Consider the following 26,960-nt stretch of genomic DNA (forward strand, 5'->3'; position numbering starts at 1 on the left):
TACCCACCCCCCGCCCCACAGCACTTGTGAATATATGTACGTATCGATAATTCTATTTATAATAATGCCTGTATAATTGTTTTGACGTGTATAAATTTATAATTCTATTTATTTTGACGCCAGTTTACTTGTTTGAAGTCTGTCGCCCCCCTTCTAGACTCTGAGCCCGTTGTAGGCAGGGATGTTCTCTCTATTGCTGAATTGTAATGTTGGTATTTTGTTAAGCGCTTACTACGTGCAGAGCACTGTTCTAAGCGCTGGGGTAGATACAGGGGAATCAGGTTGTCCCACATGAGGCTCACCATTTTACAGATGAGGTAACTGAGGCCCAGAGAAGTGAAGTGACTGGCCCACGGTCACACTGCTGACAAGTGGCAGAGCTGGGGTTCGAACTCATGACCGCTGACTCCAAAGCCCGTGCTCTTTCCACTGAGCCCCGCCGCTTCTCTGATTTTCTTTGAATTGTACTTTGCCAGCGCTCAGTACAGCACCCGGTAAGCGCTCAGTAAATGCGACCGAATGAACGAATGAATCTTTTGTGAGGATGTCACTTTTAACAGACATTGTCTTGGGTTCAAAGGAAGAAAATACGCAGCAGGCACGGGAGGAAGAGGAGAGACGTAAAGAAGCGACCGCACATTTCCAGATAACTTTAAACGAAATTCAAGCTCAGCTGGAGCAGCACGACATACACAACGCCAAACTCCGCCAAGAGAACATCGAGCTGGGGGAAAAGTTGAAGAAACTCATCGAGCAGTATGCGTTACGGGAAGAGGTAGGGCGATTATTGAAAACTTCTACCGCCACGCTTAATTAGTCAAGAATGTTCCCTGCTAGGTGTTGAGACACGAGGCTGTGAATCAGCACCCTTCCCAAACGCGACTGCACGGCCGTGCACGTCACACAGCCCGGGTGCTTTCAGATTCTAGCCCGCCCCGTCAGACGCACACCGATATGCCGATGTTTAGATTTTTCTCGTGGGCCAGGAGGTTCGGGTGGATCCGAGTTCTCCTTCTACGGGCTCCCCGATCCCCCAGCCCGACTCGGATGGGGTTCCCTGCCGTCTCGGGGCCCCCCGGTGCAGCGGGCGGACGGCACCTTTTTATCAGGGAGGCCTTTTGGGCCGGCGGGGTGGGCCGGGGGTAGGCCGGTTTCCATTTTCCAGCGCGCTCGCAACCACGGCATCCACATCGCCGCGAACGACCGGCGTTCTCTGTGGCCTCGAGTTGCCGTTTCTGTTTCTCTTCCGCGTCGTTAAATAGTCTGATGCGATTTGAGCCCTGAAGGACCAGAGGAGATAGTGACCCACGTCAGAAGGGTTGAGGCTGTATTAAATACCCACGGCCGGTCCTTTGAAGTTGCCCGTCGGGGCCCTCCCAGACCCGCGTCTTCTCTTGCAGTAGTTTGTTCACCGGAGGGGATTTGCTTATAAAATCGACTCGGGTCTTCGGACCGAAAGGAACCCGCCTTCGGTCCGCTTTATGCCAGAGGTTGCCCCGGGGGTTCCTTCACAGAGCCCCCCACCGAGGTGGCGACCGACAGACCGGGTGGCGGGCAAGCAGCCTCAGCCGGAGATGAGGGGGCTCTGCCCGCTGACTCCTGCTTTGGGGTGACCTTCTGTCCCCCGCTGCTGAGTATTCCCGGGTCGGAAGGGGAAAGGAGGAACTTCAGGGCACCACAGCCTTCTGGGCCTGTACCAACCTCTCCTAACCTAACCCTGCCTCTGCCAACTCTTTTAAGACACGTAGTTGAGTTCATTTGAATTTATTCTGCCTGTCTCTCACGGGCTTTCCTGTCAATCCACCCGTCAATCGGTAGTATTTATTGAGCACTTCCCGTGGGCAGAAGTCTGCGCTCGGCCGAGTACAGCAGAGCGGGTAGACGTATTAATGTCCGTCCCCCCCCTCTAGACCGCAGGGTCTCTGTGGGCAGGGAATGTGTCTGTTACGGTAGAGTCTCCTAAGCACTTAACACAGCGCTCAGCACGCAGCAAGTGCTCGATCAGTACGATAAACTGACACTGGAATCCAGATAGCGGGGGCGCCACTCTAACCGGGTGGTTTCCGGTTTTAATGTCGGCAAAAACTGAAGCGGATGCCATTTTCCCCTCAGCACATCGACAAAGTGTTCAAACACAAAGAGCTGCAGCAACAGCTGGTGGACGCCAAACTTCAGCAGACGACGCAGCTCATAAAAGAAGCCGAAGAAAAACATCAGAGGGAAAGGGAGTTTGTAAGTCGAGTTCGTGCTTTAATCCGGATAAGACGGGAACCCGGGTACTTGGCTGAAGGAATTCCACCCAGGGTAGCACCAGGATGCGAAGAGCTAGATTTAACAGCGGTCAAGTCGGCCACCTCGGGGACGTTCCACCGGAGCGAGTCGCCCGAAACCGTCCTTACCTGTCGGTGACGACAGTCGGTCATAAAAACCCGTCACCCGTTCCCCATGACGTAAATGAGTATTCCGGACCTCCGTAGCCGGAGGCTCGGTTGGGGCCGGGCTTCGTGACGAAGCAGGCGGTGACGTCCCGAAGGACGTGCGCAGCTCAGAAAAATTCAAGAATGGAAAAAAAGTTTTCCATTCTCGTTACGTAGCGGCCCGTCCGACGAGATGGAGCGAAAAGCGGTTCCTAAGGCCGCGGCCTCGGCCACCCCCAATGACGGGCTGACTTTCCGAGGGAGAGGGAGGAGGGGAAAATAGCAGCCCAGCCACCGAAGAAGAGACTGGACGTTCATGGGATAAAATGGGAGGGGTGAGGCCATCTCCCCTTCCCGACCGACCCTCGGCCACTCGTTCTTGGGCCGGAGCCCACTGAGGCCGGTTCCGGCCGTCTCCGCTTGCTCCACTGACGTCCGTGGATCAAGCTCTAGATTCGGGTAGCCGCATTTGGCCCCGCGTGGACACGCGACCTAAATTTCAGTGACTTGTTCCAGTTGCCTCCATGTGATCGGCCTAATGGAAAGAGCACGGCCCGGGAGTCAGAGGACTGGGGTTCAAATTCCGGCTCTGCCGATCGCCTCCTGTGTAACCTTGGGCATGTCGCTTCTGTACGCCTCAGTTTCGTCATCTCTCTAACACGGGGGATAACACGCTGTCTGTTCTCCCCGGCCCTTTGATGGTCAGGGACTGTCTGACCTGCTCTTCTCGCATCTGCCCGAGCGCTCGGAACAGTGTTGGGCACAGAGTAAGCGCTTCACGGACACCACCCTTATTATTACCCGAGACCGTTGGTTACTTGGCGTTCCGCTCACCTTTCCGGTCATCAGCATCAGTTAAATTGCTAGTTCCTTATTTTTTTTTTTTTCCCTTTCTTCCCCCCAGTTGCTGAAAGAGGCAACAGAGTCGAGACACAAATGTGAGCAGATGAAGCAGCAGGAAGCACAACTAAAGCAGCAGGTGAATTGGCGTGGAATCGGCTGGCGCGGCTGAATGAAGGGATTCGGTGGCGGCCTCACGGGGAAGAGGAGACCAGAGAAATAGCATTGTAACCCGTCAGCCGGGGACGCGAACCCTAATCAAGTCGTTTAAAAATGGCCAACCCATCTGAATCTCCGGGGGATCGGTGCGAACCTGCCCCCAGCGACCCCCGGGTCGGAGGGCCGAGAGTCCCGGCCGTTCCAGCGACCGAAGCGATTTATAAAGTCTGTAACGAAGGAAATGGAAAAAGCCAACCGGGAGTTAGAAAGGCCAGGGGGTTTGAGTTAGCATGTCTGCCCCGGGACCGTACGGCAAATGAACCGTCACGATCTGTCACTTGGCAGTTTGGTTCCCGTCACCTGAATCTATTCTCTCTCCTGTGGCGGAGAAGCATCGGTATTTATTGATTGACCCCCCCCCCCCCCCCAAAAAAAATCCTATGGGAAAAGGTTCATCGGGCGAGACTTTCTAGTCCCACCACACTCCCTCCTTCTGTATTATGGTATCGTGCTGCTGAATACCGTCCCGCTCTCCCAAGCGGTCAGTACAGTGTCCTGCCCCCCAGTGAGCGTGCAGTAAATACGATTGAATGAATAAGTACCTCATCGGTAAAATGAGGTACACAGAAGCAGCGCGGCTCAGAGGAAGGAGCCCGGGCTTAGGAGTCGGAGGTCATGGGTTCTAATCCCGGCTCCGCCACCTGTCAGCTGTGTGACTTTGGGCAAGTCACTTCTGCGTGCCTCAGTGACCTCATCTGGAAAATGGGGATGAAGACTGTGAGCCCCACGGGGGACAACCTGATTCCCCTGTGTCTACCCCAGCGCGTAGAACGCGCATAGTAAGCGCCTAACAAGTACCAACGTTATCATTTCAGTGCTGATACTGTCTCTGCTTCCTCATAGATAGTAATGGTTAAAAGCAGCTAGGGCCTCTGTGATTAGGCCCTTCTCATTTATTAAGACTGCCTCCTTCAAACACTCTGGCTAGAGGTGAAAAGGGAAAAGTTCAGTAAAAGATTGCCGGTTTCTCCCTCCTCGTCACGCTCTCCCAAGCTCTCACTGCAAGGCTTTGCCCGCAGCGGGCGTTCAGTCATTTATGCGGGTCGGGGACCTCCAAGAGCAAAGGCGAAGTGCGTGGAGCTGCCCGGACTCTTCTAGTTGATGTTCTGAAGGGTTTCAACCGACTACTGACATTCGTGGGTTTAATTACGCATCGGCGGCGTCATTTTCCACACTGGGGTAGCTGAAAATTCATCATCTGTATTCATTCATTCATTCAATGGTATTTATCGAGCGCTTACTATGTGCAGAGCACTGGACTAAGCGCTCGGAATGGACAGATCGGTAACAGAGAGAGACGGTCCCCGCCCTTGGACGGGCTCACGGTCTAATCGGGGGAGACGGACGGACAAGAACAATGGCAATAAATAGAATCGAGCGGCCGAACATCTCATTAAAACTGTAGCAAATAAATGGAATCAAGGCGATGAATAAATAGAACCAAGGCGATGTAATAGTGTTTTACCTAAACCTGGTTAGGTGAATTACTCCGAAAGCATTTGCGTGTCGGAGGCCAGGGCCTCGGCCGCGAATCTCACTGTCGGCTATTTCTGTTTTGCAGCTTTCTCTTTATATGGACAAGTTCGAAGAATTCCAGACAACCATGGCGAAAAGCAACGAGCTTTTTACCACCTTCAGGCAGGAAATGGAAAAGGTACTTGTAAGGGTGGTCGGAGCATTGAGAGTCGCCCCCACCCCCCCAAAAAAAAGCCTCTTTGTGCGTAAAGTCCGCGGATCTGATTATTTCCAGATAGAGGTGGAAGTGGAGTGGGTCCTGAGTCTTCAGGTTATCTGCAAACCTGGCGTTTCTCTAAAGAGAAGCTCAGGGACCTCCCAGAAAAATCGAATCCTTCCAATATTGAGCATTTAGAGTCGTTCTTCGTATCTGGAGACGACTCGCTGTCTGTGACCTTCACCCATGAGTGCGTGCGGGACTGAAAAGACTAAGGTGGGACCCCACCGTCCCCGCAGGATGGAGTAGCCGGGAAGGCCGTCCCTTGCTGTTACCTGCTTCCTATCTGCCGTGCCTGGTGCTCCTTTCACTTTGGCCTTGTCATCTTGTTCCTCGAGGAACTTTTGCTCAAAAAGTGCCCCCTTCCAGTGGCGGTCCACCACACCGGCCTGCCCTTGACCGCCGACTTGAGATTTTCAGCCGGGATGCAGGCACCGCTTGAGGTTCTGTCTTCCGCCTTGTCCTTGGAATCAAAGTTTCCCCCGTCCTTGCTTTTGGTTCCCGAGTTGAGCTCTTCAGCCAGCGATTAAGTGACCGGAATTATTTCCCAAGTGCACGTGATAGAAAATCTCTCACATCCGTGAGCAGGCGGAGTTCTCGATTTTGAAAATCAGTTAAACTATTAAATGGCCCATTTCCCCTACGCTCCCTCGAATCAACCCTTTCTACCCGTACGTGCGAGCTGCTCCCAAAACTGTCGCTTGCTTTTCACAGAGTAAATTTCCCCGCTCGTTTTCTAAGGGTACCTGAAAACAATGGGGGCTCGTACGTACGTACGTCGGTTCGAAACGTAAGAGCGTGTAGCACAGTGCCGTGCACGCGGTCAGCATTCGAGGAATCAGTTGACGGATTAATAATGCCTCCTACCTCCTTCAGATGACCAAGAAAATCAAAAAACTGGAAAAGGAAACGATCGTTTGGCGCACGAAGTGGGAAAACAACAATAAAGCTCTTCTGCAAATGGCCGAAGAGGTGGGTGTGACCGGTGTGATTGTTCACAGTTATCTACTCCCGGCTATCCACGGTGAAAAATCACGTGCTTATTATTTAGTTAGCTTCTCTCCGCCCGGCTAAAATACAAGAGGCGGATCCCCGCACCGAGCCAGGTTGCCGGTTTCCTCGGGGTGGCCGTGAGAAAAGTCCGAAATGTGAGGGGGAGCGGCTCGGCTCCCACCCGGCCCGGGTCGGAGGGCTGAGGCTCCTGGCCCTTCCCCGTTTTCGATAGCCGGCTCCGGCCGTGGCGCCGTTCTGCCGGCGCCCCGGGAGTCGGCGAGGCCGCTCCCCTGGGGCAAGCCGTCTGGCCCGAAGCGGCCCCGAGGCCCTCGCCGTCTGCGGGCCGTCCCCGCTGTCGGCCGGGAATCGCCCAGTTTGCCGGCCGGGACCCAGGACCCCGGGAAAGTCGGCCCGAGAGACCGTGCCCGCGGCGGGCCGGCTCCTGGCCCCTGGGATTAGAGCTGCCCCCTGCCACGGGGGAAATCCACATCCTAGCTGTGGAGAAGCCGCCTGGCCTAGTAGAGGAAAGAGCCCGGGAGTCAGAAGGACTGGGTTCTGATCCCGGCCTTGCCACTCATCCGCTGCGCGTCCTCGGACGAGTCACTCGGCTTCTCTGAGCCCCGGTCACCTCATCTACAAAGTGAGGATTAAGACTATGAGCCGTAAATGGGGCAGGGACGGCGTCCGGCCTGATTATCCCGTGTCTACCCCAGCGCTTAGTTCATTCATTCGTTCAATGGTATTTATTGAGCGCTTACTACGTGCAGAGCCCTGTACCGAGCGCTTGGAACGTACAGTGCGGCAACAGATAGAGACAGTCCCTGCCCAGTGACGGGCTCACGGTCTAATCGGGGGAGACAGGCGGACGAAACAAGAGAACGTAATCACGATAAATAGAATGAAGGGGATGGACACCTCATTAACAAAATAAAGAGGGTAATAAAAATATATACAAACGAGCACAGTGCTGAGGGAAGGGGGAGGAGCAGGGGGAAAGGGGGCTTAGCTGAGGGGAGGTGAAGGGGGAGCAGAGGGGAAAGGGGGAAGCTCAGGGTGGGAAGGCCCCGCGGAGGAGGTGAGCTGAGTACAGCGTCCGGCACAGGGTAAGCGCTTAACAAATGCCCGAAGGGAAAAGACCCCGGGCTCCCCCCGCCGCTCGGGACAGCCGCCGCGAGCGGAGCCCCCGGGCCCGCGGACCCACGGGACCCGCGTGTGTCTTCTCTCGGCAGAAAACCATTCGGGATAAAGAGTACAACGCCTTTCAGATCAAACTGGAGCGTTTGGAGAAACTGTGCAGGGCCCTTCAGACGGAGAGGAACGAGCTGAACGAGAAGGTGGAGACCCTCCAGGAGCAGGTGTCGGTCCGGGAGGCGGCGGCCGCCCGGTCGGCCGAGCCGGGGCCGCCGCCGGGCCCCGGCCCGGAGCCCCACCGGGGGCGGCCGCCGCCCCCTCCGGGGGAGCCGCGGGGGCCGGGGGAGGCCCGGGGGAACGCGGCCGGCGAGACTCTGGCCCGGGGCCCCCTCCCGGGCCCCGACTCGGTCGACTGAAGCCGGGCGCGAACGCCGCGTCGAGAGATCTATTTTGTGTATACCTTTCTCTGTCGGTGGTAACTATTGGTTTTTGTGGTGAAAAATTTCTTACTTTTTCTACCATATCTGTATTTTCTTAGAACTACTGGACTTCTGTGGTACAGGAAGCCGCTCGGCGGCTTGGAATAGTTTTAATCGATAAATTTTCCACAACTGTGTTGCACATCTGCCTCATTTTTTTTTTTCTCCCTCCCCAAGGGCCCGTGCGTGCGTGCGCGTGTGTGTGTACGTGTGCGGTGTCTTGCCTCTCCCCGTCCACACCTCTTTCGCTGTCTTTCCCCCCAGACACCCCCACGCGCGCCCCCCCGATACCGCCCCGGGGGTCGAGATCCCCGCTACCGAGCGACCCGCCACCGTAACGGAGAAATCCCGTCCCTGCGGAAAGGGCCTTCTCCTCCCCGGTTTCCTTAACGGTATCGAAACAAGAGAGCGCTTGGATTTACGGCCGGGAAAGGTATCCGATCGTCCCTGCCGCTAGCCGGTGACGGGGCGGTCGACCTTTCTGGAAGGACGTGGCGCGTGGGCGTGACGTGAAAAAGCTCGGCGACCTACCGGGCTCGGTTTTCCGATGAGGAAACGGGGCATTTCCAGGGGCGGCCTAAGGGCTCCGCGGGCAGGATTACTTGACGGCGAGCGATGTAATATTTAACGTAGCGTCCCCAGACGAGTGACGGAGAGAGGGGTGTTGGGGGGGGGGACGGCAGACGGGTTGAGATTAGGGAAACGGCAGATATCGTTAACCGTGGGCCGAACGGAATTGGGGCGTCGGGGTGTCGGTTGGTTACCGTCCATACGGAGTTGGGTTCCGCTCACGATCGTACACGCGTAGGGCGTCGAGAGAAAATCCTTTTGATTCTTTCCAAGATGCAAACGTGGAAAAACGGAGTCTCTAAGCAGAGAGGCAGCACGGCCTGGCGAATAGGACTCGGGCCTGGGAGACGGGAGGCCCTGAGTTCTGATCCCGGCTCCGTCTCCTGCCTGACCTCGGGCGGGGGTCACCTCTCTGGGACCCGGCCACCTCATCCGGAAAACGGGGTTTGAGTCGGTGGGACCTGTGGGGGCCCAGAGGGACCGTGTCCCACCCGATCGGCTTCTCTCCACCCCGGGGCCCAGTACGGTGCTTGGCCCATAATGAGCCCGTGACGAACGCCGCCGTTAGACGACGGAGGAGGCGGAACCGTTCGGAAGGTTAATGCTCTCCAACCCGTCGGTGGGCGCCGGCACCCCCCCGTCGACGGCCGTTTATTTACCGCGAGGATATTGCGGGACCGCGCTTGGAAGTCTCGTGCCCGACGTGATCCATTTGGAAAGGGCGGCTTCCCAGGAGGCGGAGAGGCCCGGGGACCGTTGCTTGGCCGGTACGGGCCCGACGGTGCGCTGGGTCGCCCCCAGGCATTGGCATCCGTGCCCAAGTGGCTCGCTTTTTATTTTCTGTCCCGAGCGTAGTCTTTTTTGGAAATACGGTATAGATGCTTTCCGGTACTCTAAGGTGTTTTTGCACCTGACCGGGGGAAATCTTCGAAGGAAGCACCTAACCTCGAATGTGCCCCCGTTCGGACTCGGCGACTTGATGACCCGTTGGGGCCGCGCCGAGGGTTCTTGGCCCGTTTCCTGACGTCGCGCGTATCGCTGCTCTGTCCGGCGCCGGAGAACGGTGTTCTCGGAGACCCGGGGAAGCACCGCCGGCCGTCGGGCGGAGCCGAGGCGGCGAGCCGAGGGCCGGACGGTTCTTAGACTGGGTCTCCTCCCGGATTGGCAACGGTTCCGTGAGCGGTGGCGGCGGCTTACGCCCGGGGAAGGCGCGACGGGAAGGTAGATGGGGACCGGGGTGGGCTTCGCGTTGGAAAGCTAATGGTCGTCAGCGAGGGGAGCCCAGGGAAGTCTCCTGTTGAAAGACCCTTGAGGAGATGGGTTATTTAGCCCCCGCCTGTGGTCTCGGAGGCCAGAGCCTTGACCTGAGTCGCACCCGGGACCGATGGAACCCGGGCTCGCCGAGCCGGGGGTGAGTAGAAGCAGCTCAGTAGAAAGAGCCCGGGCTTTGGAGTCAGACGTCACGGGTTCGAATCCCAGCTCTGCCACCGGTCAGCTGTGTGACTGTGGGCAAGTCACTTAACTTCTCTGTGCCTCCGTTACCTCATCTGTATAATGGGGGTGAAGACCGTGAGCCCCACGTGGGACCACCCGATTCCCCTGTGTCTCCCCCAGCGCTCAGAACAGTGCTCCGCGCATAGTAAGCGCTTAACAAAATACCGACATTGTTATTAAGTGAAGATTTGAGATGTGCCGACGGGTCATCAAACCAGGGAGGAACCTCCCGGCCGTTGGGCTCACGCTGCACCTGTAGCGGCGACGCTACGCAAGGCGGAACGGCGGATTCTCTCGCTCGCGCCGGGCGGCCCCGGCTCTCGGCGGGTCACGGCGTTCTCCTCTGCGGGAGGGGATTCTGCCCCGTCTAAGTAGAGCACATCCAAAGGCTAAAGCCCCGGCATCTTGGCGTGAGTCCCTCCAACTCTCCCCAGGCTGCCAAGTAGGGGCCAGCTGGGACCGGAGAGTCGCCCGCTTGATTTTGAAGGTGCGTTTCGCACGCTCTCATTGAATCCTCCCGGGCAGGTGGTAGGTTTAGAGCGGTGTGACCTGCGGGGGGGAAGTGAATCCGGGCCCCCGTTGGGAGCGTACGGCTTCCCCGCCTGAAGCCGCCGCGGCATGAACTCCCAGTTTTGAGAGGACCGTCCTTTCCTTCGTTACTCACACCTGGCCGTTAAGGGTTCGAGTCTCAGGTGTCGCAGAAAAATCTACCTCTTGACTGTAGATGGAAAAAACTGTGAAAAGAAAAATGACGCAGAAACCTGGTTCGTGCCGAACACGCTGCTTTATTTTTCCAACCCATGTCTGCTTTCACGAGGGAATTGGTAAACGAACAGGCAGTCTTGTTTTGCTTTTCAAAAAACGTTTTGTAGAAGTTTTTCACTAATGTGAATCTGAAATTTTATCTACTCGATCGTGTATATACCTAGTAAATACGTATGCTTAATAGAACGGGCTCTGCGTTTTCTTTGGACCCCCTGCGCCCCGGCAGCGGCGAAAGGATGCTCGAAACGCGGGTCTTGCGGCCTCTCCCGAGACAGGGCGGGCCAGTCCGGGATCTCGTGTTGGTCGGGAGAGGCGGCGCTAGGAAAATGGGTGGAAATGTCGCGGAGGAAAGGAATGTAACAGCAGAGATGTGAGCCTTTTGGGGGGCGGGGAAGAAAACAGCCCTAAGGGGAGATTTTCCCGGACGGTCGGGTGCTTTTTCTCCTAGTTATCTTTGACCCAGAACCAGGGAAATGGCAGTTAAAAGGCTTGAGCCCGCGCGCTCTTGATAAGAGGCCCCTCCAAGGACCACAACACGCGGGTTGTGTCACTGAGCATCGGGTAAGTCCGAAGGTCAGACCACCCCCAGCTGTGGAATGGCCTTTCGGATCACGCTTGAGTACTAATAAGGTTGGTATTCATTTGTAAAGCGCTTCCTACGGGCCAAGCACTGTTCTAAGCGCCGGGGTAGATACAGGGTAATCAGGTTGTCCCACTTGAGGCTCACAGTTAATCCCCATTTTCCCAATGAGGTAACTGAGGCCCAGAGAAGTGAAGTGACTCGCCCACAGTCACCCAGCTGACAAGTGGCGGGGCGGGGATTCGAACGCATGACCTCGGACTCCCAAGCCCGGGCTCTTTCCACTGAGCCACGCTGCTTCTCTGTTTGCTTCTCTAGTAAGGTGTTTGAAAACTCAACTAGCACTTGAGGGGGGAAACCGACCCAACACGGGGAGTAGTGTTTTGCCTAGGTGATTTTACTCCCGTCATACGGGCAGAGGGCAAGCCCGGCCCCGCCGGCCACCGTCTTCCCCTGACGGCCGTGATATTTAAGTGCTTCACCGTGCGCCCAGCGCCGGGCCACGTGGAAGATCGTCGGGTCTGGCGCTAGGAAGAACGGGTATCTAATCCCCATGGGGCAGCTGAGGAAACTGAGGCCCAGGGATGCGAGGTGGCTTCCTCGAGGTCCCAAGGGTAGGCGGGGGGGCGGGGAGAGCAAGCCGGGGCCCGGCCCCCGGGCCCGTGCTCTCCTCCGGCCCGCACTGCTTCTTCTGCGGCCTCGGTTAAAGCAAGATAACCGAAGTGCCGAAACGAAGTCCTAGAAAAGAGCCAGTGGACCTAAAGGAGGATCGTTTCCAGGCGCGACGCCGCTACGTCGACGACCGATGGATGGCAACCCTCCTCGACCCAGCGGAACCTGAGGTTAAAAATCGAGTTCTGTCCATCCCCGCCTAGTCAACGCGTCCACCGGAGCTTAGGGGTCAGGAAACTCATGCAAGAGCAAGGAGGATTTTTTTCCTCCCGCCTCTCCCCGTGCGACGGGGCCGAGTTTCCGAGGAGGACGTCGTTAACGCCTACGAGTCGGCGGCCGTCACTCAAAACCCGCCCCGCGTCTGGGTTTTCTGGCCACGCCACTCGTCCATCGATGGGCGAATGGTATTTACCGAGCACCCGCTGTACTAAACGCCCGGGAGGAGGACGGCACGGAGCGGGTGGACGCGTTCCCTGCCCGCGCCGAGCTTAGCGTCGGTCCTAATCACTGGTAGGTATTTCCCGAGCGCCTCGTGTGCGCGGGGCACAGCGCCGGCCATTTGGGAGAGGACACCCCGACAGGGTTGGCGGCCCAGAGGGAAGGCGTGCGGGAGCTCGATCCACAGAAACCACCCTTTCTTCGAAAAGTTTATTTATGCAAAGCCAATCGGGAAGTGTCGTGAAAAAAGTCAAAGCGGTTCTCGCCTATCGATAAAAACATTTAGAAGCACTTAAGAGTCGGGGGGGATGAGAACTTCCGCGATCGTCGAGTCGTACGCGGTAACCTGCGATCCATGCTTAGAGCGAGCGGACGGGAGGCCCCTACCGTGACATTCCGGTTTTCCCTAGCTAGCTGAATGTCGGAGTATGCGATAGCTCACTTCAAAGTGCTGAGATAATCGGGGGGTAAGGAAGGCTAGGTGCTATCCCATTATAATTCAACTATACGAGCTTCTTTCGCCGCTTGATCCCTCAGGCGTCCGGGTAGCATCACGTTCGATAAGAAGGTACTCTGAATGTATAGTAGTCAAAAAACCCCAAAGATAATTTAAACGCTCCTTGGCCGCTTCCCGCACGCACGGAGTTTTAGGATCCTTGCCCCTCCAGTTCTGACGCCGCTATGTCGGGCTCTTCGTCGTTGTAGATGTTTTCGGCCTAGAGGCGAGGGCGGAATTAACGCGAGTGAGAGAACCGGTCTCCGGCAAGAACCGACGGGAGGGGAAGCCGGCCTCCTAATGCCTTGCGTTTCCCCGGCCCCGACGCCCAGCGGACTCCTCTCTTCGGCTACTCGGGGAACCGCATTTCCTCAGTCTACCTCTGGGCCCGTTTCGGCGGATTCAATTTCCCGTGGGGTACACCGATCCCCCCTCGGTGTATTCGGCAACCGCCCTCCCCCGCCCCCCCCCCCCGCGTGACAAGACCACGTCTTCATTAGTACTCACCATCTGCCATATCTGCATGATGTTGTCCTCGGACACGGAGCAGATGACCCACGGTTCGTTGGGATTCCAGCTGAAGTCGGATATTTTGGCCGTGTGTCCTCCGTGGATGAACTGCCGGAGACAACGGATCGACCTGAACCTTTCCTGGCTCTTGAAGGTGCTGGCTTCAAGGTACTTGCCTGGCAGGCCGAAAGGAACCTGCCGCCCGTTTCTAAAACCGGCGTCTAGTGCCTTGTTAAATTTTGACTGGAATGTCTCGGAGCCTCGGCCAACGCAGCGAAGCGAGAAAACCACAGGGCCCGTGAGAACATTTTCTTCTTTGCTTACGAGGGAAAAGCCACCTGCGGCGTGCCAGAACGGAGCAAGGGCAAGGTGGAGAAGTTTGTTCTCTCCAGACGGACCGCGGCTCGGGGCGGAAGCTGCACGTACGGGAACGCAGCCTAGGCAAGCGGCCCGATTGCGAGTTTGCGGGACGAGGAGAGCCAGGGATCTCCTCTTCTACGGGAAGGTGAGGGTTCTGCCCCAGAGACAGAAGGCCGGCCGGCCGTAGCCCCGCCAGGCCTTCCGTGCGCCCGCTCGGGTTTACGTACCAGCAGCTCGGGGGGGCCGTCCTCGGCATCCTCCGCTGACTGTTCCTCCCCGATTTTGCTGTAGGAAAAAGAACGGAGGCAATCCGTACGGGGATAATAATAATGTTGGTATTTGTTAAGCGCTTACTACGGGCCGAGCACTGTTCTAAGCGCTGGGGTAGACATAGGGGAATCAGCTTGCCCCATGTGAGGCTCACAGTCTTAATCCCCATTTTACAGACGAGGGAACTGAGGCCCAGAGAAGTTAAGTGACTTGCCCACAGTCACACAGCCGACAAGTGGCAGAGCTGGGATTCGAACTCATGAGCCCTGACTCCAAAGCCCGTGCTCTTTCCACTGAGCCACGCCGCTTCTCCAATCATTAGCGTTAGCGGGAACGCGGGATACCATCTGGAGATGGCACTCCCTGCGGCTTTTTAAAAAATTTTTCCTAGCCCCAAACGTCTTTCGGCACCCTTGTTGACCAGCGGGTAGCACGTAGTAAGCGCTTAACCAATGCCAGAATTACTATTATTATGATTCATTAGATTAGATGGATGAGACGTGAACTGTTTCGTCTCAGCCGCCCGTCGCCTCCTTCTGCCCAAGCCCTTCACCGATTCCCTGGTGTAGCAGTGGCACCGCTGTATCTTTAAACACCAGAGTTGAATTTACAAATTTTTTTGTTTTAAAAATGGTCCTTAAGCACTTACTCTGTGTCGTGCCCTGATCAAGCACTGCGGCAGACAGAAGTTAAATTAGGCTCGATACAGTGTCCCTGTCCCGCTCGTAATTGTGGTACTGAAGCACTTAATTTGTGTCAGACACTGAGCTGAATGCTGGGGTGGGCACAAGCAAATCGGGTTGGACGCAGTCCCCGTCCCATACGGGGCTCAGTCTTCACCCCCATTTGACAGAAGAGATAACGGACCCAGAGAGGTTGTGACCTGTCCAGGGTCACACAAGCGGCGGAGCCGGGATCAGAACCCCGCTCTTTCCCACTGAGTCCCAGCCCCCTGCTCTAACCACCAGACCACGCTGCTTCTGGGGCTCGCAGTCAAAAAAGGAGACCGGGGACTGAGTTATTTTGCGGCTGAGGAGACTGAGGCACAGAGAAGTTAAGTGACTTGCCCCGGGTCCCACGGCAGACCCGAGGCGGAGTTGGGACCGGAAGCCAAGTCCTCAGGCTTCCAGGTCCGTGCTCTCAGTGGCTAAGTTACCCTCGCTGGCCCCGTTAACGAGTAATTTCCAGGCCCACGACCAAGACGGCCAGCGGGGCGGGCAACCTTCTCGTTTTCGTTGCCAAATGCTCCACGGGGACAGGGCCTGAAAACTGGGCTGGATAAGCCACCGGTCTGAAAGGCGGTCAGTGGAAGGTCCGCCTCGGGTTACAAGCCCGCTTGGATTTACGAGACGTCGTCACCTTAGGTCCCACACGTTCAGACGGCGATCTGTGCCGCTCGAAGCCAGGATGGTTTCATTATGGGGTGACCAATGAACCTATCGGATGGAAAAAGGCACTTAAGACAGACTGGGGGGGGGGGGGGGAGCAGAGGCCCCCCGACCCGGACGATCCCCCGATTCCACTTTAGATGCACTTGCTGTCCAAACGCTCACATCTGTGACGCCTGCGAGGTGAAGCAAGCAGCGTTATTCTCCCGCCGCAAGCTGAGGAAGCCGAGGCCCACGGAGGTTTGGAAGTGACTTGCCCAGGGCCGCAGGGCAGGTCACGGTGCTGACAGGTCGTCACCTTGGGTCGTCACGGCCCTTCGACCCTCCTCCCGCCTCCTCAGCGAATCCCTTTACAAAACCTCATTCCCTGGCAGATGGGGGAAAAGAGGCGTTTAATGAGCTTTGGGCGGTGCAAGGCGCGGTGCCCTCGTCCTGGCTGACGTTTGCTCTCCGCCGTCCTCCGGGACCCCCTCAGGACAGATTCCCCAACCCGCTCAAACACTGCCAGAGCTAAACCGGTGTCCATCCAGGCACGCCAAGGCCCCCGGGGGTTATTTTGGCAGGGAGGGCGGCCGGGAGGGGGGTTGAAATCCCTTCGGGATCTATCCCCCAGCTCAATCACTGGTATTCAGTTGGGCGCTCCCTGCATGCAGAGCGCTCTGCCGAGCGCTTGGGAGGGGACAACCTGACGAGGTCGGCCGACACGTTCCCCGCCTCGCCGTACGTACCTGGAAGATTTCATCTTTGTGAGACTCGAAGGAGTGGAGCTTTAACTTTAGATTGCGCAGATCCCACAGAGCAACGGTCTGAGGAAGAAAGTACAAAAGGGCCCCCATTTGAGTTCAACCGTTCCCCGGCGAGAATTTCCACCGGCAAGTAACTCACTTCGTGCCCCCACTGAATGTCTTGCCGACGGCCACATCCAGGGAATCGACCAGATTCACCCCCTCGCCTCCCTCCCCCAGGGAAAAAAAGGGCAACGGGAGCTGAGAAACCTTGTCGGCAGAGCCAGTTGCTAGAATAAATTCACTGTAGGGGTTGAAGGACAGGCAGTTGACCTCAGCTGTGTGAGCGTCGACAGAGTGGCTTGGCTTGGAGGTTGTATTGGACCTAGTATCCCATCTGGGACGGAGAGACAAAAGGAGAGTTAGACGACGAGAGACAAGCCTCCTGCCCCCTTCACACAGTCCACATCCTCCAGTCCTAATCCCCATTTTACGGACCAGCGAACTGAGGCCCAGAAAAGGGACTTCTCCTTTGCCTGCGGTGGGAATTTGGGCGGAACCAGGGTGAGGACCAGCCCGGGCTTTTTGCGCTAGGTCACGCTGCTTCCTAAAATTAAGTCACGTAAAAAGGTTTCACCCCTGACCAATCATTTTCAAAAATTCCTTGTCCGTCGAGACAAACACAGGGGACGGGATGGAATCTCACAGCTAAAGTTAAGAAAAAAGCCAGGGAGAGGTGGGAGTTTGTGGGGGTTTTTGTTTCTTTGCCAGATAGCCACGTTCTTGCCACTGCTGAACATCTGGCCCGAGGCTACTTGATGTAGTTTCTGGGTCAAACAGAGGAATCTTCTCCTCTTCTCCCTCCTCCTAATTCTTTCTGGCAGAAAGGTTCTGGGACAGTTTGGTGCAGGGACCTGACCCGGAGCGCAGCCCGCTCCACGGGCTCCCCCAGCCCCCTTCCCGGCCACGGCTCAACCGAGGAGCCAGAGGCGTGCCCGGGTGGTCCCGGGGCAGATGTTTCCTTTGCCCTTGCAGCTTACATCATAAGCTTCTGATCATCGGCAACGGATCCGAACAGGGACTCGTGCAGCAGATGCCAGGCCACATCTTCTACGACGGCGGAATGGCCGGTGAAGATCGCTTTGGCGTCGACGATTTTGCCTTCCTTTGGTCCCGCGCTTATATCCCACAAACAGACGGTCTGCAGAGACGCAGGAAAAAAAAAAGTTAGAGCACCTGAGGTGCATAACATGCCTAAAGGGTGACGCGGTCCCCGTCACCCTCTAAGCTCCAGGTGAACAGGTCTGGAGTTAACAGACTTTTCCACTTTTACTACCTCTCCTTAAGCAGAAACCTAATTTATGAGGCGCTATTCTTGACCGACTGCTGAAAGGGGTCCCCTAAACCACCTCTGAAAATTCGTTTGGCTTTTACGATGAAGGGAGATCTTGGCTCTCTTCCAACCGACTGCACCATCAATTCCAGGGCGGCAGAATTCGATTTTAAGACCAAACCAAGTGGGTGGTTGTCCACCCGTACGGTCGGTGACCACAACGGCTGGAAACAGGTGGCAGAAAGCAAGGAAGAGAGGACTCAGAGGGAAGGCTCATCATTCCCCCAGGGAACAGGTACCTAAAACCTAAGATGGGTCCGAGACCAAGCCCGATGGAATCACTCCCATCTTCCCCACCCCCCGCCTCGGTTTCTTCCTTGCGCAGGTGAGCAGCGGAGAGGGACGGTGGTTCGCTGGAGGTACCAAGGGGTTTCAGTCAGGGGAAACCTGTAAGCTATTACAAATTTTATGGCAAACTTTTTAAAACTGGATTACGACTTAAATCCACTGGCCCACTAAGAAACTGAAATGGGTCCCTGTGGACGACTTTGGGGGGGAAAACTACAACCTGGGGACCGAAAACTGGCTTCATCTCGCTTAGGCCAAGGTGGACCTCTCCACCCACTGTAATTGGGGGAACTGCTTCGGGGTGGCCACCAGGAAGAACGTGCGTCTTACGTGATCGTCAGATGCGCTCAGAAGGTGTCCGCTCAGGTTGGAGTTCCAAGAGAGACCGTAACCCTCCTTCTGGTGACCCCTTAACCTAAGGTCGGGATTACACTCGCCGCTTGGGTCTGGAAGAAAACGGGAAATACGCCTTTCAGATGATTTTCGGGTAACGATCCGTTCAACCGCCGTTGCGAAAAGCTGCATTACCCAAGACGGTAAGCGTACACCCACGGACAAACTGCCACTGGCAAGGTGAACGCATTTTGAACTGTGAGCCTTAAGTTTTCAGACAACTGGCAGCTGCACATCCAGCTCAACAAACAGTTTCTAACCAAGGAACGGAGGAAACTTGGGCCCTTTAAAAACTTAAGTCGGTTTTTACTTCATTTAAAGATCTTTTCGCCTTATTTTGCCATTTCTAGTCATCCATTAGCTTGAACCTCCTTAGACAGTTCACTCAAGGTTACCATCTCCATTATCACCTACCTGGCTTAGAGGGGTGTTTGGTATAATCGAAAACCAGCACGTCAGAAGACGGTGTCTTCGTAGCAATGATACAGGGGTTCTGAGGCATGTAGCGAGCCCGATTTACTTCTCCTTCGTGGTTGATTTTAATTTCCGTTTCGATTTTTCCAGTTACCGATCCAAAGCCCCCAAATTCTATTTTTAAGAGTGGGGAAAAAAAATTTTAAGTTCAAAAGCAGAAATATATATTGAGCACGTATTGTGTGTAAAACATTCATATCCGCAATAGTACCAGAGAACTGAAACACGACCTCCGCCCACAGAGACATGACGATCTGGCAAGGTAGACGCTCTAAAATACCCTTCGGACAGGAAGAGAAAAGACCGATGTGTTGAATGTTACGGGGAGCGAGTTGAAGTAGGGGCGGGATAGAGCGAAGGGATTGGAGATTAATTGAAGAAGGCCTCCCCAAGAGGTGTCAGAAGAGCTTTGAAGACGAGTTGAGTGGCGGTCTGTCAGACGGGAAGCCGAAGCAAGTTGTGGGCCGGAGGGAGGGCGTGAACCCAAGAGGCTGGTGAAAAGAGAGATGAGAGCAGGGCATGTTGAGTGCGTTCATGTGACTTCCGGAGGGGTTGTGGAGGAAACACTTCTGAAACACTCTCCTGAGCAAAATTTCCCTTCTGACTTATGAGAGATTCCAGTGGTCAAAAAAGGCTTTTTTCCACAAGGAAAGTCAGGGCCAGGAATAGCACACTCGGGTGTGCTCGGACTGAAGCGCCATCATCTCTACGGTACGCAGTGGTCTGCCGGCCCCGTGGAGGAGAGTTTATACATTTCCGCCCCCCAACTGGCTGCCCAACTAACTCCTCAGTTTACTTCACTGGGATCACGTTAACGGTGCGAAAAAATCCCTTGGGTGAGAAGGCACTTAGAGCACAGATAGCCTTTAAGGTCCAGCAGCATCTCCCTAACCTTGCCGACTTGCCTCTTCCTTCTTTTGGTGGCCACCTCCTCCCCCATTAGTGCCCTCCCTGCCTCTTTCAATCGATCCTTCAAGCCCAGGGTCAGCCTTCAGAGGTCTCAGGTAGGGTTCTGGAGACGGTGGTATTTTTATTTCGAATTAGAGACAGACTGCGACATGAGAGAGTGAAGAGAAGGCAAGTAGTTGGGGACTGAGAGATGCGCTGCGTGCCCAGAGTGAAGGAGTAAAGGGAAGGGAAAAGGAGGAAGATGAGGAGGTCCTTGAAAGCAACAATGAATATTTTATTTGTTAGAAGCAGCACGGTGCAGGGGATAGAGCGCGGGCCTGGGAGTCAGAAGGTCGTCCGTTCAGTCGTATCGACTGTGTGCTGTGCACTGTACTAGCGCTTGGAAAGTACAATTTGGCAACAGGGAGTGGCAATCCCTATCCACGAATAGGGTTCTGGTCATGAGTTCTAATCCCAGCTCCGCCACCAGTCTGCCGTGTGACCCTGGCCAAGTCACTTCACTTCTCTGGGCCTCGGTTACCTCATCAAATGGGGACTGAGACCGGGAGCCCCATGTGGGACTGGGACCGTGTCCAACCCGATCTCCTTGCTTCCAACCCAGTGCTTAGTACAGTGCCTGGCACCCAGTAAGGGCTTAATATCACAATTATTGTGATTTTTACAGCTGGACATGGGGAACCAATGAAGGGCTCAGAAAAGGAAGGCCAAAGTGGACAGTACAGCAGCTCTGCCCACTGGCCTGCCGGGACCCTGGGTAAGTCATGGAACCTCAGTTTCCTCATCTGTAAAATGAGGATAAGATACCTGCTCTCCCTGGTTTTTAACAGTCCTGCCCGCGGAGGGTGGGGCAGGGACTCTGTCCGACAGGACTATCCTGGACTGACCCCAGGGTTTAGCAGTGCTTGGCACTCAATGAATGCCAGAAGATGTAAAAATAACACCGTCACGGTCAGAGGTTGCGAACTAAGCTGAACGGATCGTAGGTCTCACACGGGGTGGCACTATTTATACGAAGGAGAGAGCACCCAAACTTCATTACATTGTTTCGGTGGCAGGGACTGAACTCACTTCTTCCTGTCTTATACGGGGAATTAATCAGTTCCTCTATTACTAAAATCAGTTCCTCTCGGATCTTACATTGGGAGAGGAGAAGCGAGAGGAAGGAAGAGATTTTAAGCAGCCCAGACATCGGATTATATTGATGGTCTCTAACCTAGAGTTGTTTTAGAAAGGGAGAAGAGGTGATGAATAGAGGCATTTGCCCAACAAGGTTTTTCCTCAAGTGACCGCTTCCCCAGATCAATACGAACTGTAAAATCTGCATCGACGTCGCAGCGTACGCTTCCATCTGTAGGTTCCGCTACGGTTTTCCCCCGCGGTAGTCGCTACGGCGAGGGCACCCAAATTAAAACCGCGGGCACCGTCTCGAAAAGGTCCACGGGCATTCATAAATGCGGAGCTTCAGCCCGGCCGACGCAAGCCAGGATGTGAATTCTTGGCCCCGGGGAGTTCTGGAACCTACCTCCTTTCTCACTGTCGTAGTGAGAAGCGTCGAACTGGGCATCGTCGTTGGGGATCTGAACGCGGGCCACCACCAAATGGTTCTGCTCATCCGAGGTGTGAGTCCCCAGCACCAGCCAGTGAAGAGCGTAATCCTTTCCTTCGGGCCTGTTCAGGGGAAAAAGAGGACACCCGCTGCCTGCTCAGTCCCCGGTGGACCAATTTCTCCATGACCCGCGATGGATTTAACAGCACCTGTGAGGTCGTTCTTCTCTAACTAGTTTTACGTTAGCCTGCATCCTTACACCTCTTGTCCCAACCCAAGGCTGCAGGCGGGGTGTGAGTATATGGGCGAGGGGGAGAGAAGAGGGAGCCTTTGGTCCCCCACCCGGAATTTCTCAAATGTGCTGCCGTCTCTCCCCTTCCCTCATCACCAATGAGGTGACAGGGAATGATCGGACCTTGAAGCATCCATGCTCAAGGCCCCGTTTTCATCAGTCCCGTCGATATCCTCTGGACTTGAAGATTCCACTGGCGGGGAAATTCACTCACGGATGTCGTGGGTGAATGAGAAGGTCGGCACGGGGCCTCGTGGTCCCCACTGCCCTGCGTCCCCTCCCCGCCAAGATGCTGTCCCCAGTTGTGCTGGCAGCTCTGTCCTCTGCAGCACAGATACTCGATTTAATTCTCATCAAGGGCGACACCTGGCCTCCCTTCTAGATGGAACGGCCTGACCGGGGACAGAAACGATCAGAAAAAGGAACCCTGGCAGAGCTACCGACTCCTACTCGCTCTCGCCCCGGGGGGCCCCCGGTAGGCCTGGAGTTCCCAAACTTCTTGCCCAGGGATAGAGGAGAGCTTCCCGAGAGGCAGGGCGAAAGAACCGCCTCTTAAAAAGCCGACCCGCATTCGACGTGCCCTTTGAATTATGACCGGCTGAATCGTATCCGCTTTCAAGCTCTCCTTTGGCCACCAGACTTCTGGGGGCCAGCTCTTGAGCTTCGGGGGCAAAATTCAGCTGAGCACCCATCTTCCGTGGCTCAAGGCCCGATCGCCGACCCATCTGGTTAAATTCCTGGTCAGAGACCACCTCCCTCCTTACCCTCCTTTACAAGAGGGGTGGCCTAGGGTCAATCAATCAGTGGTATTTACTGAGCGCTTGACTTGGTCCTTCATGTCTGAGGATAAGTCTCTAAGTGTCTTGTGGACAGGAAATGTATCAGTTCGTTGCTTTGTACCCCCCACCCACTAAGAACAGGGGATTGCACCACCTGGGCACTCGACAAAGACGAGTATTACTTACTGACGCAAAGCCCGTTTTCTTGAAAATTAAAAAAAGTAAAAATTCAAATGATTAAAAGGCACTCGCACTCTCCATAAGCATATCCCGAGGGATCAAATACTCAGTACATGGATCTGCATCCAGTAAGCACTCAAATACCAATGACTGATTGACAGTGAGGCCTGGGACGAAGGAATGCTTTCACCTCCTCCGAGCAGGCGGCCTATCTTTTAAGTCATCGCGCCAAAACAAAATACGAGATCCACGCAGAGGCAGCGGTGTCACTGACACTGGATTTTTACAGTAAACAAGATCAATAATCCCGGAGGCCAAGCAATGTGCAGATTTTAGATACACAGACTTCGCGTGTGGCCAGAACCGCAGGATGTTCTGAATAATAAATGCAGGTCCCACATGCCGCCCATTGGCGATATAGGGAGATACATTTTCCCACCTCAAATGCAGGCTGGCGAAACTTGCCTTGGGTTCGAAAAAAGCGACCTGGGCCGCAGATTTTGGACATCTGCATATTAACCTCTGTACGGAACATTTCTCAGTGGGGTTTTCCCAAGGAGATTAAGGTCGTCACATTCCACTCCACAATGATCAAGATTTAAAGCCAAAAAAAGAGAAATCCGAGGTCTCTCCCCGAGAGTCTCCGCGACCCTTTTGTGAAAATCCTGTCCGGTGCCGCTCAGAAGCGCCTTCCGAGCAAATTTAAACTGAAATGCAATGTTTGACCCCCCACAATAATTCTGACAAATTATGAGTTTCCATCTACCCCTCTCCATCCGTACCTCATCCACTTTATAGACGAGCGGAAGGGATCCCGAAGGAGAATCTAGTTTCCTCCACACAGCGTCAAATAACCTTTTCTGAGAAATCAAACTGGGGCACTTCTTGTCTCCGAGCCCGCGACCCTCATCCCATCCGCCCAAGAAACGTTTGTTATCTAGATCCTTTACCTAGTTACGTCGGGAAGCCACTGTACAGTAAGACTGGGCCACTCGAGAGCATGTGTCATTACCAAGTCGTACAGAAACGGGGTATTCTTTTTCCATATTTTATATTCTTCATTGATGACGCGTTCCTCCACCGTATCTTCGAACACTGGAAACAAGACAGATTGCTCTATGAATATAACGATGGTATTCGTTAAGCGCTTTCTACGTGCCAAGCACTGATCTAAGGGCTGGGAGGGGATCAGGTTGTCCCAGGTGGGGCTCACAGCCTTAATCCCCGTTTTCCAGATGAGGTCACGGAGGCACAGAGAAGCCACGTGGCTTGGCCAGAGTCACCCAGCTGACAAGTGGCGGAGCCGGGATTAGAACCCATGACTTCTGACCCCCAAGCCGGCGCTCTTTCCACTGAGCCACGCCGCTTCTCCAACACAGCTAAAGGAGACTAAAATCTGCCAAGGTCGACTTTTCCCGCATTATATTGTTTTGCAAATGAGGAGAGCTTGGCCCACCTTAATTGTGTCCCTCATTTCCCAAAACTCAACAACCCTCTGCTTACTTTCGACAGCGGAAAAATCCGATTCTTGGCCCCTTAAGCCATCTGGGCTGTGTGCACGGCCGTGACTCTTAACACAATAATTCCCACTGACGGGGCAATGAGCTAACAAGGTGCAGGTGCTATCAAATCACCCTTTGAGGTAAAGCGTCGGCCTTTTGCATCACGCAAAAGGGCAATAAGTGGCGCAAAAGGGGAATAAATGGCCGGGTCCATTCCAAGCACTCTTGGCTTCCGGGTAATAATAATGACGGTAATTGTTAAACCCTCCCAATGTGCCCGGGGTAGATCCGTTTGTCAGCTGTGTGACGGTGGGCAAGTCACTTCACTTCTCTGGGCTTCAGTTCCCTCATCTGGAAAATGGGCATTCACTGTAAGCCTCACTTGAGACCACCTGATAATAACAATAATAATGATGTTGGTATTTGTTAAGTGCTTACTATGTTGCCGAGCACTGTTCTAAGCCCTGGGGTAGACACGGGGGAATGAGGCTGTCCCACGTGGGGCTCACAGTTTTCATCCCCATTTTACAGATGAGGGAACTGAGGCACCGAGGAGTGAAGTGACTTGCCCACAGTCGCACAGCTGACAAGTGGCCGAGCGGGGATTCGAACCCATGACCTCCGACTCCAAAGCCCGTGCTCTTTCCCCTGAGCCACGCTGCTTCTCTAATGACCCTGTATCTCCCCCAGCGCTTAGAACAGTGCTCTGCACATAGTAAGCGCTTCACAAATAACATTATTATTATTATTATTATTACAAGGTCATCAGGTTGTCCCACGTGGGGCTCCCGCTCTTCACCCCCATTGGACAGATGAGGTCACCGAGGCCCAGGGAAGGGGTTTGCCCAAGGTCAGGCAGCAGAGGGGGATCAGAACCCACATCCTCCCACTTGCAAGCCCGGGCTCTTGCCACTGGCCCACCTTGCTTCTCATTGTCCATTCATTCAATAGCATTTACTGAGCGCTTACTATGTGCGGGGCACTGTACTAAGTGCTTGGAATGGACAAATCGCTAACAGATAGAGACGGTCCCTGCCCTCTGACGGGCTTACGGTCTGATCGGGGGAGACGGACGGACGAGAACGATGGCAATAAATGCCAGGCGCTTAGTACAGTGCTCTGCACAGAGTAAGCGCTCAGTAAATACTACTGAATGAATGCCTCCCCTCCCCAGGGAAGGGTCACTCGCCAATGACCACAGCACTGCCCTCTCCCCCGTCCTTTTGCGGGCAGTCGCCCCAAAGCAAGCATCCGGCATTCAATCATACTGATTGAGCACTTACTGTGTGCACAACACTGTGCTAAGCCCTCGGATAGTACAAAAGAGCAATAAAAAGGGACGGTCCCTGCCCACGGGGGGGCGTAAGGGTCTAGACGGCTCAAGCACCGTGGCCTAGTGGAAAGAGCTCGGGCCCCTGGGTCCAAGGACCCGGGTTCTAAACCGGACCTTGCCACTCGTCTGCTGTGGGACCTTGGCCGAGTCCCTTCACTACTCTGGGCCTCCTCTGGAAATAAAAATAATATGATTATTATAGGCATTATACAGAATTATATCATAATTATATTATCATCGTGGCTCCGTGGCAAGAGCCCGGGCTTGGGGGGGGGTCAGAGGTCATGAGTTCGAATCCCCCCCTCCGCCGCTTGCCGGCTGGGTGACTGCGGGCCAGTCACTTCACTGGGCCTCAGTGACCTCATCTGTCAAATGGGGATGAAAACGGTGCGCCCCACGTGGGACAACCTGATCACCTTGTATCCCCCCAGCGCTCAGAGCAGTGCTTTGCGCATAGTAAGCGCTTCACAAATACCACCATTATTATTATTTTGAAGACTGGGAGCCCCAAGTGGGATGTAGATTGGATCCCCCCTGCTTTAGCTTCCATCTCCCCCCAGCGCTTAGTACAGTGCCAGGCACAGCCAAGTGGCGCGGCCTGGTGCAAAGAGCCTGGGCTGGGGAGTGGGTTCGAATCCTGCCTCCGCCATGTGCCTGCTGTGTGACTTGAGGCGAGCCCCTTGACTTCTCTGGGCCTCAGTGTCCTCACCCGCCAAATGGGGATGAAGCCTGGGAGCCCCCCCCAGGGTGCTCCTTTTGACCTTGGATCCACCCCAGCGCTTAGGACAGTGCTGGGCACGTAGCTCGCGCTTAATAAATACCATTATTATTATTATTATTAAGGTATTAATAAAAACCACTGCAATTCCCAGCAGGTGGAGGCGGGTGGGGGTGCTGCTTTGCTGCCCGTCTCCCCCGTTTGGGCCGCTCTCGGTGGCCCAGCTGTCCCTTCCAAGGGCTCACTCCAGTGCTGCGCGCAGAGGGGGCGCTCGATCCAGACGGTTGAATGAATGAATGAATCAATGAATGAATGAATGAAGAGTGCAGTGCCGCCCCCCGCCGCGCGGGGGCGGTGTCGGGCAGCGGGGGCGGGGCCGAGCTGGCAGAGGGCGGCGCGCATGCGCCGCCCCCCGCCTCCTCCCCTCCCCCCCCGGAAGTGCCCGGCCTCGCGCCCCCCCGCCGCCCCACGCGCCGCTGCCGGCGCGCGCCCCCGCCTCGCTTACTCTCTTTATTCGCCATCTTGCGTCGGGCAGCGCGCTCCTCGCCGACGAGGGCCTCTTCCTCCTCCTCCTCCTCCTCTCCCTGCGGGCTCCCGCCGCCCTCTCCCCTCCCAACTTGGAGGCCGACTTCCAAGCCGCGCAGGCGCACAAGGCCGCGGGGAAGGAGGGTCAGAGAGCAAACGGCGCCGCCGCCGCAGCCAATGACGGCGGGGAGCCGACGGCGCAGGCGCGGTGGGGCGGGGGGGGGAGCCTCCCTCTCCCGGCCGGGGCCGCCGCCGCGCAGGCGCAGTGGGGCGCGCGCGCTTCCCGGAAGTGGCCGCGAGCGGGACCGGAAGTGGCTCGGGGAAGGGGGATGAGACAGCAAAATGGCCATGGCCTCCTGGAGGCCATCATGGGTCCTCAGCCTCTGAGGGAAAGAAAGGCCCGGGTCTTGGTGGAAATGATCCTGTTAGGGCTCAGAATGATCATTCATTTCAACAAATACCATCTCCCCCCGTGTCACCTGTCTGCTGTGACACCTTGGGCCAGTCACTGCCCCTCTCTGGGCCTCAGTTCCCTTGTCTGTAAAATGG

At 55.5% G+C, this 26,960-nt stretch overlaps 2 protein-coding genes across 2 annotated transcripts in view; one reads left to right on the forward strand and one right to left on the reverse strand.

The window, feature by feature from the left end:
- Positions 1-7,625, forward strand: part of TXLNG (taxilin gamma) — a gene marked incomplete at its 3' end in the record, with an annotated part of 42,954 nt that extends 35,329 nt beyond the window's left edge. Inside the window, exons 5-10 of the mRNA XM_029079584.2 lie at positions 581-775; positions 2,113-2,232; positions 3,322-3,396; positions 5,038-5,130; positions 6,085-6,180; positions 7,431-7,625. Of these exons, the coding sequence (XP_028935417.2) occupies positions 581-775; positions 2,113-2,232; positions 3,322-3,396; positions 5,038-5,130; positions 6,085-6,180; positions 7,431-7,625 (774 nt within the window). The remainder of the gene's footprint in view (positions 1-580; positions 776-2,112; positions 2,233-3,321; positions 3,397-5,037; positions 5,131-6,084; positions 6,181-7,430) is intronic.
- Positions 7,626-12,526: 4,901 nt separating this feature from the next.
- Positions 12,527-26,541, reverse strand: RBBP7 (RB binding protein 7, chromatin remodeling factor). Its single transcript, XM_029080067.1, has 12 exons — positions 26,392-26,541; positions 23,284-23,428; positions 21,059-21,204; positions 18,568-18,741; positions 18,091-18,206; positions 17,120-17,280; positions 16,350-16,476; positions 16,083-16,160; positions 15,326-15,402; positions 13,924-13,981; positions 13,334-13,444; positions 12,527-13,046 (listed from the first exon to the last, which is right to left on the reverse strand). The coding sequence occupies exons 1-12, from the start codon at positions 26,405-26,407 to the stop codon at positions 12,978-12,980; spliced, it is 1,278 nt and encodes a 425-aa protein (XP_028935900.1). The 5' UTR covers positions 26,408-26,541; the 3' UTR covers positions 12,527-12,977.
- Positions 26,542-26,960: the final 419 nt, after the last annotated feature.

Source organism: Ornithorhynchus anatinus, chromosome 15 (genome assembly GCF_004115215.2).
Source record: "Ornithorhynchus anatinus isolate Pmale09 chromosome 15, mOrnAna1.pri.v4, whole genome shotgun sequence".
Classification (NCBI taxonomy): domain Eukaryota; kingdom Metazoa; phylum Chordata; class Mammalia; order Monotremata; family Ornithorhynchidae; genus Ornithorhynchus; species Ornithorhynchus anatinus.

Bases quoted from the DNA above. Each gene is read 5' to 3' on its own strand.
- RBBP7 (XM_029080067.1), bottom strand. The intron at 17,281-18,090 runs GTAAGACGCACG...GCGTCTCTGCAG, and splicing joins TGAGCGCATCTGACGATCAC to ACCGTCTGTTTGTGGGATAT. The intron at 13,445-13,923 runs GTACGTAAACCC...TGTCTCCGGCAG, and splicing joins ACGGCCCCCCCGAGCTGCTG to TTCATCCACGGAGGACACAC.